This window comes from Chenopodium album, chromosome 23 (assembly GCF_948465745.1).
Source record: "Chenopodium album chromosome 23, dcCheAlbu1.1, whole genome shotgun sequence".
NCBI classification, from domain to species: domain Eukaryota; kingdom Viridiplantae; phylum Streptophyta; class Magnoliopsida; order Caryophyllales; family Amaranthaceae; genus Chenopodium; species Chenopodium album.
The window spans coordinates 27,875,207-27,890,085 of record NC_137856.1 but is presented as its reverse complement, the minus strand read 5'-3'; the positions used below and the strand labels follow the sequence as shown (position 1 = coordinate 27,890,085).

Below are 14,879 nucleotides of genomic sequence, written 5' to 3'. Positions count from 1 at the left end.
TTCTTCTTCCAGAACAATCCCACCATTTTCATTCCTAGAGAGAGAAATTCATCTGAATTCTAGAGAGAGAAGAGAAGAGAAGAAAAGAGATGTCAATGGGTATGGGAGAAACACATAAATATGGTGATCCATCATATTGGGATAAGAGATACAAACAAGATAAAACCCCTTTTGATTGGTACCAAAATTACTCTTCTTTGGCTCCTCTTTTTCATCTCTATTGTTCTCCTCCTCATTGCCGTGTTCTTGTCATCGGTTGCGGTAACTCTTGTATGTTGTTTTCTCTCATTCATCCATAATTAATTTCAGTAATTGTATGATTTTGTTGTTGTTGTTGTTGTTGTTGTGGTTGTTGTTGTGAGGCATTTGATCGTAAGGGATGGTGGGGAAAGATTTTTTTGGATGAATACACGGAATAATCAATTTTGGTTCATGTAGACGACCCCACTTATGGGATTAAGGCTTTGACTGATTGATTGATTGATTGATTGAATGTATTTTTGATGCAATTTGTTGATTTTTTTGTTATTTGGTATGATGTAAGAATTGTGATGATGGTGGGTTTATTGAATTTGTTTATACTACCTCCGTTTTTTATTATTTGAAACAAAGGAATGTTTTATGGGTCTCACAAATAATGCCATTCGTTGCAAATAATAAGAAACAGAGGAAAATGTTTGAAATGGGTGTATCCGTGTTTGGTGGCATGGTGCTACACCCATTTCAAATTTTGTTATTGTTTGTTTGGATTATCATTTAATTAATTGGATTATGATGCTTTTTTGGATAAATGATTTTTGGGTTATCATGTTTAGGCCTGAATACTTACATTTTATAACCAAAATGTAATAAAATGCCAAGGCTGTGAGAGATTAAGTCTATTGTTACTCTTGTAAAAATCAATGTTAAGCTGGTGAGAGCTTAAGTCGATTTTTACTCCATCCGTTTCTTTATAGTCACGTTGATAGTGTAATTTGATCTAGTAATCCATTAGCAAATACTGGGGTTAGAAGAATTTAAGTTGCACAATTAACTCGATCATCAGTCATTTGTAGCTTTTAATTCATTGAAGGATGTTGAAGCCTTATATTCTTCTATTTGCTTATTGACTTCCCTATTCCAAAAGATAAAAAGGCGTTATTGGAATAGGAAAAGTCAATGGTAACAAGGAAATAGGAAAAACAAGTATATAACAATGTAATGCTGGTATTGTGAGCTGAAGTAAGGTGATGTATGTTGCTAAAGCTGAACATATTTGCTACTTCCTCCGTTTCTATTTAGTTGACGCGTTTGATTTAGGCACATATATTAAAGAGAGGAGAGAGAGTGATAGAGAATGAAAAAGCAAGTGGGGTAGCTTGTAAATGCAAGGTAAAAAATTTACCCAAAAAGGAAACATGTCAACTAAAAAGAAACTTCCTAAGAAGGAATACGTGTCAACCAAAAAGAAACTGAGGTACAGAGGTAGTATAAGTTAGCAATGGTTCCATTATCCTAGCATGATAGAGCTATTGTTGGCTAGGCTTTCCTCAAATAACTAAAACCTTAGAGTTGCTTTAAAAGTTACACTTATATGGCTGTTTATAATCATTGTGGTAGCTATTATAGATGGTAGCTAACGTTATATTTAATAGAAATGAGAGAGGCTAACATGTGGATGTGATGATAAAATGACTAGAAAAGAACAACAGTGTGGAAAAGACACCTCTTAATTTTGAGTTTGCTGCCGAAAGTACCCTATAATTCTTACCGATTACCTAAGACATAATTGATTTACTTAGGTCAATGATCAGCTCCCCCTTATTCTTCATAGTTTTTCCTCCTCATTTTAGGCTAGGTAAGATGATTTTTTATTTTTTTTTTAAATTTTTTTTTTTTTTTGGCTTTCCAAACAACACTTTTTGGGAAGAAAAAACCTTTTATGAAACCAATGAAAGACTCCTCTAACTCAAGTCCTCTTCTTCCACTCTTTAGCCTCTTTAAAATCACTTATCACAGATACTGGTTGTGTTATCACCCGATCAAACTTATTTCGGTGAACTTGCCAAGTTGGTATTCATTTCTTCAGTCGCGTCCTTTTCTCATTGAGTGACTGAGGAAAATTCCATCTCCTTGATCATCCAAGAGGCAAGAGCCCAATATATGAGCCAAAATAGGGTCTTTGTCGATGAATCCCCATTATTGGAGACATTCAAGTACTTGGCTTCTCCTTCTCCGCTTTTTCTTTGTCAGTAAAGTCTCTTCCATTTTTAGAGATATACGTTAGGACTTGGGAGAATATTTGGAAATCTTAAAGACTGTATCTCTCATTAGTATATGTGAATCACATTTTGTCCCGCGTTTCTGTATTATCATAGACTTATTCATGAAATTGCCTCTGAACTTGCCTGGTATAATATACGAAGTGTACACTTAAATTTTTCTCTATATGGTTGCAGCATTTAGTGAAAAAATGGCAGCTGATGGATATGAGGAAATTGTCAACATTGATATATCTTCTGTTGTGATTGAAGAGATGCAGAAAAAATACTCTGACCACCCACAACTTAAGTGTATCCTTGATATGATCTATTTATTTCTGTTTCATACGTAATATTAATAATCACTTATGAGTTTTCGGGGGATTTGTTATTGATAGTTTAACCAAGTGTGGTTAGATATATGTGAGGTAAAATGGTAAATTCAGGGATTTTACTTAGCTATCACTTAACAACTTGGCAGACATTACTATGGATGTTCTAAAAATGGACGACCTCGAAACAGGCTCTTTTGATGCAGTAATTGACAAAGGTATTTGTTTTACTTTCTCAAAAGTATCACAATTGTCAAAAAAAAATAAAAGAATTACTCTGAAATACTTGTCTATTCTTTCTTCTGATGTGGCTTTTTGATACTTCCCAGGAACACTTGATACTATTCTGGTGAGTGTTGTTTAAGAAGTAATTTTTTTATTCATCAAGGGCCAGTTTCTTACAGCTTTTCTTTCAACAGTGTGGAAACAACTCAAAACCAAACTCTGCTAAAATGCTTGAGGAAGTTGGGCGGTACGTGTAATATCAAAGCTGTAAAGAACTATTGTTGTTGTTCTCTGTTTGTTTTTGTTTTGTATACATTGATCATATATTAAAGCAGTTATTTGATAAACTATAGGGTCCTCAAGGATAAAGGGGTTTATATACTGGTAATCTTGTCTTTCTTTACTTTCTCCTTTCCCTTCAACCAAAGATTTGAATACTATTTGAGTATAAATTTTCGTTTTCTGTTTTTGCATTAAAAAGTTTTCTTTATTAAAATCATGGAATATATTTTGTTGGAAATACACTTTCGGTATCCTATAGATATACGTATAGTTGAAACTTGTCTTATTGTTGTTTGTTAACATTCACACCAATACAGCAATAAATTTCAATACCTATTAATAGGATCCTAACCAATCTCTTGACTGTTGTAGGTTACATATGGAGCACCCTCATACCGCTTATGTTATCTGAAGAATTCGTGCAAGTGGAAGATAAAGCTCCATGTGATAGGTTGGCAGAATCTTTATCAGAGTGTTCTAAACTTTATCTTTCTTATGTTGCAAATTTGCAGTTATTGGTCATTTATATTCAGTTGCGTACTTATTGGATTATTTGTGTAATTATCTTATGTGCTCATCTAGTCTTTGGAATCTATTAGTAAGATTTGCTTCAAATGAGACTTCGGTCTAAATTTAAAGCTATCTTTTTTTTTTTTTTTTTTAGCCTTGCTGTATTAAATGTGGTATTATAGAAATATGAAGCTACCGTTGTGCTCACCTGCCAAATCCTTGGTAAATCGTGTACTTGAATGAATAATACTAGAAGATATTAACTTTGGTCTTGCTTAGGACTTAGGAGTAAGTTCACCGTTGGTTTTTAAAACTGACTAGTATTGGTATTTGTAATAGATCAACCTAAGGAGGGGTAGTATAGGTATTCTACTTATATTAGCTCACTAGGTTAATAGTCCTTACTCCTTAGTATAAATAGAGAGGGAGGGGAAGGGAAGGGAAGGAAATAGGTAGGCAGAATTTTGGAGTAATTCCTTAAGAGAGTTGTGACCACAAGTCACTTATTAGAGAGTTGTGAGCTAAACTCACTATAGAACTTGATAGGCTAAACCTATCGATTGTGTTAACCATTATTTATGTTAATTAAACCCTCAATCTTTCTTCTCTATTTTACCATTCTATAGCTTTCTTCTCTGTTATAGGTTGTGTCTAGTCAGTCCATAACAGTATTTTGTTATGTATTGAAGAATAATAGTGCATTATATGAAGTTGCATGTATTATTGATAAGAAAAGTTAGTCAAATGGCATAGGAGTATGTTACAAGGTCTAACAACTATTCAAAATACAATATTTCCTAGAAGTGCATAGAAATTCAAAGGTGAGCCTGACTCCGATACCATCTTTAATACGGGCCTAGGCCACACCTGTCACCTGAGAGAATCCACTTCATAAGTCCAAAGAAGATTCCATCCCAAAACCATATGACAATAGTAGTCCTTAGCCTTATAAAGTGATTAACTCTCTTCTTTTATCAATATGAGAAACACGTGTTAATTGGAAAGGCTATGCTTTACAGAATAATCGCTAGCTAAGGAATAATGATTTAAGCTTCAACTCATATTGTAAAGGTTTTACACTCACCAGTTCAAGCCAAGTTGAAAATATCAATTAACTGAAGACATTGAAATCACAACACTAACTCACTAAGCCAAGGGGTGGGTGGGGCGGGGTGGGTGAGATCTAGCTTCTAGAACTTGCTGATAATCTGAAATTTTGAAAATGCAATCCTACATGCAAAAGGATCTTAAATCAGCCTTAAAACAGAATCTTCTTATTCCTTAGGCAATAAGGAAAATAAGGAAATGTAATAATTATCTTCCACTAGGACATGTTCCTAAAATTTCTAAAATGATCCAAAGTACCGAAATTTGTGTTTAAATATGAAGCTAGCCAAAATGTTTATTGACTTGAGAAATTACTTGAAGGACTTTTGTTGGCTTTGGTGCTCAACTGCTCATGCAGCCAGCTACTAGGCTATTGCTCCAGAAAACATTTGTAACTGCACATTGCCTTGCATTGTGTTTTGATACAATTAAATTAGTGTACCTATACAAAAATACTTATGATCAAAGCTACTATAGACTGTGTGCTGGGGCATAACTCACCATACTAACACTAATACATGGACCAAAATACTATTATGACTTTATGAGTCGCAACAGACATTAGATATGGTTGTGAGTAAAGACCAAAACATGCATGGCTTCTTCACCCCTCTTTATCTTTTCCAATGCTCTGCATCAATGCACAAGGATATTTTATCGTTGCCCCTTGAAATAAGCACAATTAATAAGATTAATTCAATAGAGGACTTCTCATGAGGCATACTTGTAAAAGATAAAATTCCATTGGCGTTTTGTGATGTGAAGATTCACTGATCAATCCAGTGCATTTATGTATTGTTTGTTCATAATGACTTTGCTGTCTTAGCTGTTTAAGACTATCGGTATATCTTAAGAACTGAGTTTCAGGAGAGAAAGGATTTGCCCTGCTTCTGCTAGTTTTCTGCTGGTCCATAGAGATAAAGGATTTGGATATCCATTCAACCACACAATGCATTGTTTTACAAAAAGTTACGTTGAAGCCTTAACATCTTTGTTGTTGAGCTTTCCATCTGGAGTGTGTTTCGTAGTTGAATTATGAATATGCATTTTCCTTGAACATTCTGTTGTAAGAAAGTGTTGTTTATTATTCGCTACCATTACCTGGGAAGTTTATTGTTTTCGCTATTTTACATCACTTGTCCAACATGCATATGCAGAAAAAACAATTCCTGGAGTGAAAGAGGAAAAACAGAAATGGGAACTTACAAAACCTATTCCCCTAAATCAGAAGGGGAAAAACTTAGAAGATTTCATTGGAGCCAGCCCGGATGTTCATTACGTATATGTTTGTATTAAAGTGAGTTCTTAGCGCTGCCTCACAGATTTTCTAATGATAATCCATTTTATTTACATCTTTTGCTTTCTAACAATTTTCTCTAATAGGATGATTCTTTGGAACATGGACAACTAGACGAGTCAGTAGATGGGTGTATTAAAGTGAGTTCTTAGCGCTGCCTCACAGATTTTCTAATGATAATCCAGTTTTTACATCTTCTGATTTCTAACACTTTTCTATAATAGGATGATTCTTTGGAACATGGACAATTAGATGAGTCAATAAATGGGTGATACAATCTTTGTGCTCAGTCTGGAGCGCTTCAGCTATACTCTAGTACTCTACGGTAGCATCCAGTTGTACCTGTTATGTACTATCTGCCTGACTGATGTGTTACAAGAAATAGAGCTAGAAACAGCTGAGATTATCTTTGTTGTTAGAGCTTTTGCAGATTATTTTAGTATCTTTTCTGATGATTTATATGTCGAATTTCATTTGCATATATTGAATTCGTATATAGAGAAGAAAGGACTTCCACAGACTTAGATGAGAGTGAAGCTGAACTTGTATGAATTATTGACTCATGTTATATTACATTATCATATTTATAAAGGCTTGGCAGATTTAGCATGGTAGGTCTATTCCTTCTTCCTCACTTGTACCCTTATATTTGGTGTGATTTCTCACCTTCTGGATTAGTGTAATGAAAATTCGATATTTGGAGTTGGTTTTTGCTCATTCTCGATATTTTTTTGTGATATCGTGGATTCATTACAGGGGAAGGCTTTCGATGAAGGAAAAGAAAAAAAACCTAGTTTAGGCCTAGGAAGATTCTGAATTTGTTGTTGACACTCTGTTACATAGTATGTGACCCATTTGAGCTTCATAATTTTCTATGCATAATATTAACTGGGAACAACATTTTCCTTTGTTCAAAGGTTAGTCATTTGAAATTACACAGCGAGATAATCTACATGATCTCATATAAATATGTTTTTTCTATATATAAATTGATTGATGTATACATCTTGTCAATGTCTCTCCCCAAATTGTATGGTGTAGTTAGAACAAACACAAAGGAACGAGAGAGTAATCTTAAATCGTGTCGTGTAAATCAAAATTTCTCCCGTACAATTATTTATTTATAAATTCTAACTTCACAACAATCATGTTTAAAACAAAAGTCAACAGCTTTATTAACTCAGGCATCGCAAGAATCTTAACCAATGTACTTCGTAGCTAAAATAAGGTTGGCAAAAGAACTTTACTTATTTTATTAATATAGCAGCATAATGCAAATTAAAAAATAAATAAATTATGTGAAGTAAGAATATATGCTTGTATATTGAATCCAATCATTATTTTAGTTAAACAATATAGTCATCAAGTTTTCACTTTATTCTAATCTTATAGAGTAATAGCGTAATACCAAATTACCAATACTAATCAAGTAATCATGAATGATGGAACATTATATTGATGAATCTTGGCTGTAACGATAATGATATGCATGTAATACAAGAAAAAAGGTCGGACAATCCCCACTAAAAATGTCACACCAACTCCAACCATTAAAATATCACATTTATGTAATCGTTGGGACGTTGGGTATCATATGGTCCTATATAAAGTGCATAGAGTTTATCTCTTTTCGTCTCATACACTTATAGTATAAGTACTATTCTCGATACTTATCATGTTACATAGTTTAAGAAAATAAATTAATACGGAGTATTTGATTAGTTACTCCATATTGTTGTTTTAGTGGATGCGATGAGAGTTGAGAGATTGTTTTTTAATGGAATAATGTGATAAATAAGTAGATTAGAGAGTGAGACCTTACTTACAAAGAGTACTAAATTATATTAAAATAATAGCGGAGTCAAATATAGAAATGCAAAGAATAATATGAACTTAAAGTTAAATAGTTAAATGGTATAGTGGGGGATGAGTGTTTAAGATAGGGGATCTTAAATTCTCAACCCATAAAGATTTATGGAAACTTTAGTCATATAGACTGAAACGTATTTGAGATTTTCCAAAAGAAAATAATTCATTGATTATAAAGTTGGGACGGTAAAAATTAAATCTGAACTCACAATTGGAAGGTAAGAGCTCTACCATTAAACCTTTACGTGATTCTTTCTACTAGTATATAATTAAAGTTCCTATGAGCTATGCTGCTATGAGTCTACGACCACATAATTGATTGCTACATTAATTGTTAAATGAAAAAACTTTAGTGATGACAAATGAAAATTATTGCCTTATCATGCAAGGGAGTCTTATTTTTCTAACCAACATACTGCTTAGACATGGCCAGCTAATTCATTAAGGATACCTTCTTTTCTTCTCTCTTTTTACCAACTAATTATACTTCCCTTATTACTTACAAACCTTTGCGTAGTTGTCTCAACTAAAATCATACAATTTTCCTCTTGCTTAATTTCTTACAAAATGAAGAAGGGTGCTTATGTACTCATATTCTTGGTTTGGGCTTTTATCACCATTGTCACCCCTACTCTAGTTCAATGGTCCTTTGTTGCTGCTGACGAGGCTCAGGCTCAAGCTCAAGCTCAGGCTCAAGTTCAAATTCAGGCTACCGCGCCATCAATTGAAGGTATGGAGTGACCCTTTAAAATTTGTTAGTGTGTTGTTCATCTTCAGCATAATGTGGTTCAGTTTAATAGGTAGCCACTATGAAATATATGCGCGTTTTGAACCCAAACTCTATGTTGCTAACAAGGGGTGCGCATAACTCTATTGTTTGGTAGTTGCTATGAAAATATGCGCGTTTTGAACCCAAAACTTAACCAAGACACTATTTTGACTCAACCAAGACACTATTTTGCTAACATGTATTTAACTTTTGTTGGTATGTTAAATTATATGATGTGCTAAATTGTGTGAGAATTTCTTTTCAGATAAGCCTAGTGATGAAGAAGGAACAACAGTAAGACAATACAGAAGAATGCTGGTGATGATAGACGGAATCAATAGACGAAACGTGCCACTGGCTGAGCCAGCATTATCACCTGATTCAGAAGTCCAGCAAACTGCAGCATCACAAGAACAGCCATTCGAGCAAGAGGCAGAGAGATGGCCAGTAGACATCATGTCTGAGACCTTACCATTCATCTACTAAGGCGACGATTATGACAAGTAAACTATGGACATCAAGTACTGTTAGATGATGCATGATTAAATTGTACATAATATACTAATTTTATATTCCATCCATTATAATTTTGATCACGATATAGGTGTTGTTATATAGTGCTCCGGAAATAAAACAGATTCAATACGAAATCGTAAAAAATGTACTGTAAGTTTGTGACTTTTGACCATTAAAGTTATTAAACATAAGTCACAATGAATTATGGAGTATTTAGAGAAAACTGGTATTATCAGATATTTAAACATTAGCCAAAATTTCCCAAAACTCTTCCCTTTTCATTGTTTTAAGTAAACATGAATTAGTACTCGAACACTTCAAGAAAAATGTAATAATTTTGTACTGTCATACAAAATTATGAATAAGTCTGGTTTACTTTATGCATCAAATCTAGTCCAAGTTTCTTACCTAACATTGAAAGAAGCAATGATTATCTTGAAACATCCTGAAGTTAACAAACGTAAGTTTAAAGAAGTAGATAGCAGTTAGATTTTACAGTACCAGCTAAGAGACTAAGAACAAAATTGTTTACATTTGAACTTTTTGATGCCGTAAATTTACAAAGAAGTGTCAAAAACTGACCCGACCCTACTTAGACCAACCTAAACCAAAAGTGATCCAGTTTGGAAATCAATCTGTGTGGCACACTAATTTAGCAGGACTTAAATCCGACTACACCCGATCATCCCAGCTAGAGACCACCGCGAACAGCATAGCTGCATAATGAGTTGCATATTTGATACAGGGCATTAGCAGAGGAGCAGGACTCCCAAGCACATAATAATCGCCTGAAGTATGATTGATGGCACCCAACTACTACCAGCATCACCCGTATCGTTACCTGCACCCAGCCAGCAAGAAAGCAAAATTATTACTCATATTAAGAATATATGTGCATGTTATCTAGCACTTTAATTTTGATTACATTAGTAAAATTGTATTAGTAAGTGCATTAGATGTTGGCCTCTTCATTATGTTGCCCCCAACCTGCTGGCAACCCTTTCAATATCTCATTATTTTTTAATATTCCCGCCATCTGAATTTAAATCAATTATTTAACAAATAATAACAATGTATCTAGATTCTAGACCCTTTCAATGTCTCATTGTTTCATTTATATTCCCTTCATCGAATTTTCCTTTTAACTATTTTAGTTGCGAATTGAACTAGAGTAGCCCTTAAATTTTCCTGAAATTAACTTATTTTTCCTAACCCTAGTTGGTAGGGCAAAGTGGAATTGATCCTACAACCTTAATGTTGTAAGATAATACAATTCTTATAACTAGATCAAATATTATATAATATTATACACACCCACACCTCTTATAACTAGATCAAATATTATCTAATATTATACACACCCACACACACATAATCCTTTAAATGGGAAAGAAACTGTCCATTTTTGAGGTTTTCTAAAATAAACCAAGGTTTTTGGTCAAGAAAAATATTGTTTTACATTGTAAATCACCACTGCAAATCTGCAATAAAGTATTAGATTCTAAAAAGTTTGATATCAAAATGTAAGGGGAACTTTTTTAGGTAGGATTAATTAACATGTATTCAATAAGAAGGTTTGTCTTTTCAAAAAAAAAAAAAAAAAAAAAAAAAGGTTTGTGGGTTATGAAAGTTCATATATACTCGGATATATTTAAAGTTATTAGGTGTTTAAAAAGTAACTTTTTGTTCATTTTGCTTGATTGAAATCTTCATATAAACAACCTATCTCTAGATATACCCGAGTGCATAATAGAGGTTAAGCTTATACTTCATTATATTAGTTTAAACCAATTTTAGTTAGGAGTTAGGACAAGTGATTGAGGAATTGGTAAAAGCACAAATAACAGGAAATCTGGACAAGACATTTTATTAGCAACCCTTTTCTCTCTAAAAGTAAAGTCAATAATCATCAAAATCCGGCACACTAGCTAGGATAAAGCTCACTAGCAACAGTAGCAAATAGCAACAATAGTATTCAATTCAAAATTTCAATTGTAATTAGTCAAAATTAAAATGTTAATTGTGGGAAGTTCATGAAAATAATATAGTAATATGACATATATTAGAACAGAAGAGTAAGCAATAATTTAAACATACCACATTGTCTAGTAGAGTTGTTAGAATCAGGGCAAAGGCAGAGCAAGGCTTCAGTTTCAACATCAAACCCACAATTCCCTCCTGATTTTGTACACCTCTCACACCCCATATCCGGCACACTATAGCTAAACTTCAACCCATACGACCAATCCATAGGCGACGCTCCTTTTAATTTATCCACGTCATAAAAACTTGTAAAATGCGTACAGTCTAGTATATCCATACTCATCACCTTTAGGGTACTATACCCCGTAAAACAACATGGGGGCGGGGGCACCCCATTTCCCCCAGTTGGTGCCCCCGTCCCTGTCCCCACCCCCATCCCACCTCCCCCAATTGGTGCACCCGTCCCCGCCCCCATCCCCATCCCACCTCCTGGGGGTGCCCCCACCCCCAGACCACCACCCCCAATCGGTGCCCCCGGTCCAGCCCCCATCCCGCCTCCCCCAATTATTGTTGCTCCGGTCCCTACCTCCGGTCCCGCCCCCATCCCACCTTCCCCACCCGGTGCCCCCAGTTCTCCCTCCAACTCAGTTTTCCCCACCCCTGGCCCCGCCCCAATCCCAGTTCCCACACCCACTCCCGCTCCCGGCCCCATATTACCACCACCACCACCATAGCCGCCACCACTACCACCAAAGCCAGTATTATTATTGTAACCAAAATTATTATTATTACCATCACCACCATAAAAGTACCCTGCAGGACCAGTATTATTACTTGCACCAGGGTTAACCAACCCACCGGTCGTAAAAATACGAAACGAATTACAAGAAGAGTACAACTCCTGACACTTATGACCAGCAAACTCGAAACAAAGAGAGCTAAACCGATGAAGAATCGGAGAGTCAATAGAGCAGTTCAATAAAGCAAACACAGTATCAGGCGAAGGAGGGATAATAGCGTACTGAATATCAGTAAGACGGACATCATGATGAGGTTGTAGTACGGTACATGTAGACATATCCGGGTCGTAGACCGTTAGAGTTTGTGACTTATAGTCTACGGACTGAACTTTGTAGTTGCCATTTGGTGTGATGAAGAAGAGGGAAGTTGACGAGGTGTTGCATGTGAACATGTTGCGGAACTGTGGTGCACCGCACCCGTCGTCGATGCTGAAGGGGTAGTGTATCGGGATCGTGCCGCATTGCGAGCGGCATTCCGAGGAGGATGGGGTGAGGAGGTGGAGGAAGAGGAGGAGGAGAAGGGTGAGGGAAGATGTGGGGTTGAGAGGATTATGCATTGCTTGTTTGAGAGAGAATGTTAAAAAGTGTGAAAAGTGTATGAGTATTGTTAAAGAGATTGTATTAGCATCACTCAAATGGGTTTGTTTTTAGTACGAGATTTTGAATTTTGAAGGATATTTCACTATTTGAAATGGTAGAAATCTATTTTTTTATTGCTGGTTAAAATGTTTTCTTACAAATTTACAATGATGTACAAACCTAGCTAGTTTTGATATATAATGATCTGATTGCATCATTATTTTGAATTTAACATTATTTATAAACATTTAATTAACTATTTTCGTGATTTATACCATATATATATATAAAAATATACTCATAATATAGTTATGTAAGATTTTGTTAACTGTATCGTTACATATTTTTCAAATACAATTTTTTTTTTTAAAAGTTTTTTAAAAATACATTATAAATTAGCATATTACTCTGTAATATATATATATTTAAGGTTTTTACATTAACGAGTAAAGTGTGACCACTACATATGAATACAAAGGGATTAGTATGATTAAGCTAGCTAGAGCAGCAAAAGAGAGAAGGCCGGCATTAGTATGATTAAGCTAGAGCAGTAAAAGAGAGGTGAAAAGTTGGAAAATTACATAGATTTGTGTTGAATTTGTGTATAGGTTGTCGTGGTATTGGAGTACAGCAATAATAATATGAATATGTGTTGCGTTGAGCTTTGTGAAAGTTTCTTTAATTTGATGGAGTATTCTTTTCGTCCCCAATGCAACCCACTTTGGGGGGAATCGATTGATATTGTGAAAAGCAATATTTTTGTACTCTCTCAATTTGGAATATAATTTTTACATTTACAAGTTTCAAACAACTTCATTTATATTTCCAATAAAAATAACAATTTACATTCAAACAAACTACACTAATCACATTATTTACATTTAGTGGCGATGATATTCTCATAATGCTTTAAGAATTGATTGATTGAGATTATGGAAAATGCTATACATAGCCCTTAGGCTACATATAAGCATTAAATTTACACTAGAAAATCGTAAAAAGTTAGGAAATCATGAAAATATAAACACTAATTACACTGATTTACGCGTGTTTTTATCATGAATTCCTAATTTTATACAATTTCCAAGAGTGTATTTAATACTTATATATAGCCCTTATATACTACCTCCGTTTCTTTTTAGTTGACACGTATTCCTTTTTAGGAAGTTTCTTTTTAGTTGACACGTTTCCTTTTTGAGTAATTTTTTTAGCTTGCATTTACAAGCTACCCCACTTGTTTTTTAATTTTCTATCACTCTCTCTCCTCTCCTCTCCTTAATATTTGCGCCTAAATTAAACGCGTCAACTAAATAGAAACGGAGGAAGTACAATTTTATACAATATAAACACAATTCATGAGAGAAGCTGCTTCTCTAAATTAGTCGATTTGCCATAAAAACTACAACTTCTAATGCTCAACAAAACAATGTTACTCAATCAATTCAAGAAAACACATAGAAATTGCAAATATAGGAAACATGTACAAAATAAATTCTTAAGTGCAACCAAACTCTTAAGTGCAACCAAACGATCACTATATAAAGTGGACCCATATCTTGTAAGCAAATGCTCAATGAACCACTCAACCATAACCAAACTGAATTTGCATCTGAACATATAATCAAAAACGAGCTGGAAACTATGTTGCCACACTAGAAGCCAAAAAGGTGGCCTATTTTCAATCTAAACCTTGCAATAAACAGGTGATAAAAGACAACGCTATCTTCGTAAAGGTAGGGACGCAACTCCGCAATTTCTCCCCCTTTTTTGACTTTTTTTTGGCAATTAATGTGTTCCATTCACACCCAAACCTTATAACTTAATTGTTCTATGTTCTAATGAACATGCGTGCTTGAACTTGGTTTTTTACTCGTAAACTTTAGTACGTTACCTATGATTTTGAATTTTTACGGCCAATGTAATTAAAGTTTGTTTATACTATCAAAATTGATAATGTTGTTGTACGTGCTAATCAGATTTACATAAAGTGTCTCTTTCGGTAATCATCCAAAGTAAACAGCCTTACCACATTAACAAAGTAGTACTTGCCATACCACATTAACAAAGTAGTACTTGTATAGTCGTATACTCGTATTCCATAATTATATGTAGTACAAAAGGTAAGAAGGACAACAACTTTGGCCTCTTAAGGTACATACCATGTAACTTACAACGATCATTCGTAGACTTGTAGTTTGGTTGACATTAAAATACATTTTTTTATACCGTTTATAAAAACATAAAAACCTTCATATATATAGCACCATACCATGCTCGTCAAAAGTAACTTACAACGAGCACATTATTCATATAGACCGATATTCATCACACTTCCATGCATATATGCTAGGATAGATGTTGTGGCTTGTA

General features: G+C 34.4%; 2 protein-coding genes across 2 annotated transcripts; both read left to right on the top strand.

Moving 5' to 3' along the window:
• LOC145608040 (uncharacterized) lies at positions 1-6,602 on the top strand. Its single transcript, XM_081663645.1, has 10 exons — positions 1-270; positions 2,439-2,552; positions 2,722-2,790; positions 2,902-2,921; positions 2,992-3,044; positions 3,151-3,181; positions 3,452-3,530; positions 5,854-5,993; positions 6,080-6,133; positions 6,218-6,602. The coding sequence occupies exons 1-10, from the start codon at positions 90-92 to the stop codon at positions 6,263-6,265; spliced, it is 789 nt and encodes a 262-aa protein (XP_081519771.1). The 5' UTR covers positions 1-89; the 3' UTR covers positions 6,266-6,602.
• Positions 6,603-8,257: 1,655 nt separating this feature from the next.
• LOC145606620 (uncharacterized) lies at positions 8,258-9,316 on the top strand. The gene is made up of 2 exons (XM_081662427.1): positions 8,258-8,592; positions 8,897-9,316. Exons 1-2 carry the CDS (start codon positions 8,430-8,432, stop codon positions 9,115-9,117), a joined length of 384 nt encoding a protein of 127 aa, XP_081518553.1. The 5' UTR covers positions 8,258-8,429; the 3' UTR covers positions 9,118-9,316.
• The last annotated feature ends 5,563 nt before the right edge of the window (positions 9,317-14,879 follow it).

Bases quoted from the DNA above. Each gene is read 5' to 3' on its own strand.
- LOC145606620 (XM_081662427.1), top strand. From the start codon at position 8,430: ATGAAGAAGGGTGCTTATGTACTCATATTCTTGGTTTGGGCTTTTATC. The intron at 8,593-8,896 runs GTATGGAGTGAC...ATTTCTTTTCAG, and splicing joins TACCGCGCCATCAATTGAAG to ATAAGCCTAGTGATGAAGAA.
- LOC145608040 (XM_081663645.1), top strand. From the start codon at position 90: ATGTCAATGGGTATGGGAGAAACACATAAATATGGTGATCCATCATAT. The intron at 271-2,438 runs GTATGTTGTTTT...ATATGGTTGCAG, and splicing joins CATCGGTTGCGGTAACTCTT to CATTTAGTGAAAAAATGGCA. The intron at 2,553-2,721 runs GTATCCTTGATA...ACAACTTGGCAG, and splicing joins TGACCACCCACAACTTAAGT to ACATTACTATGGATGTTCTA.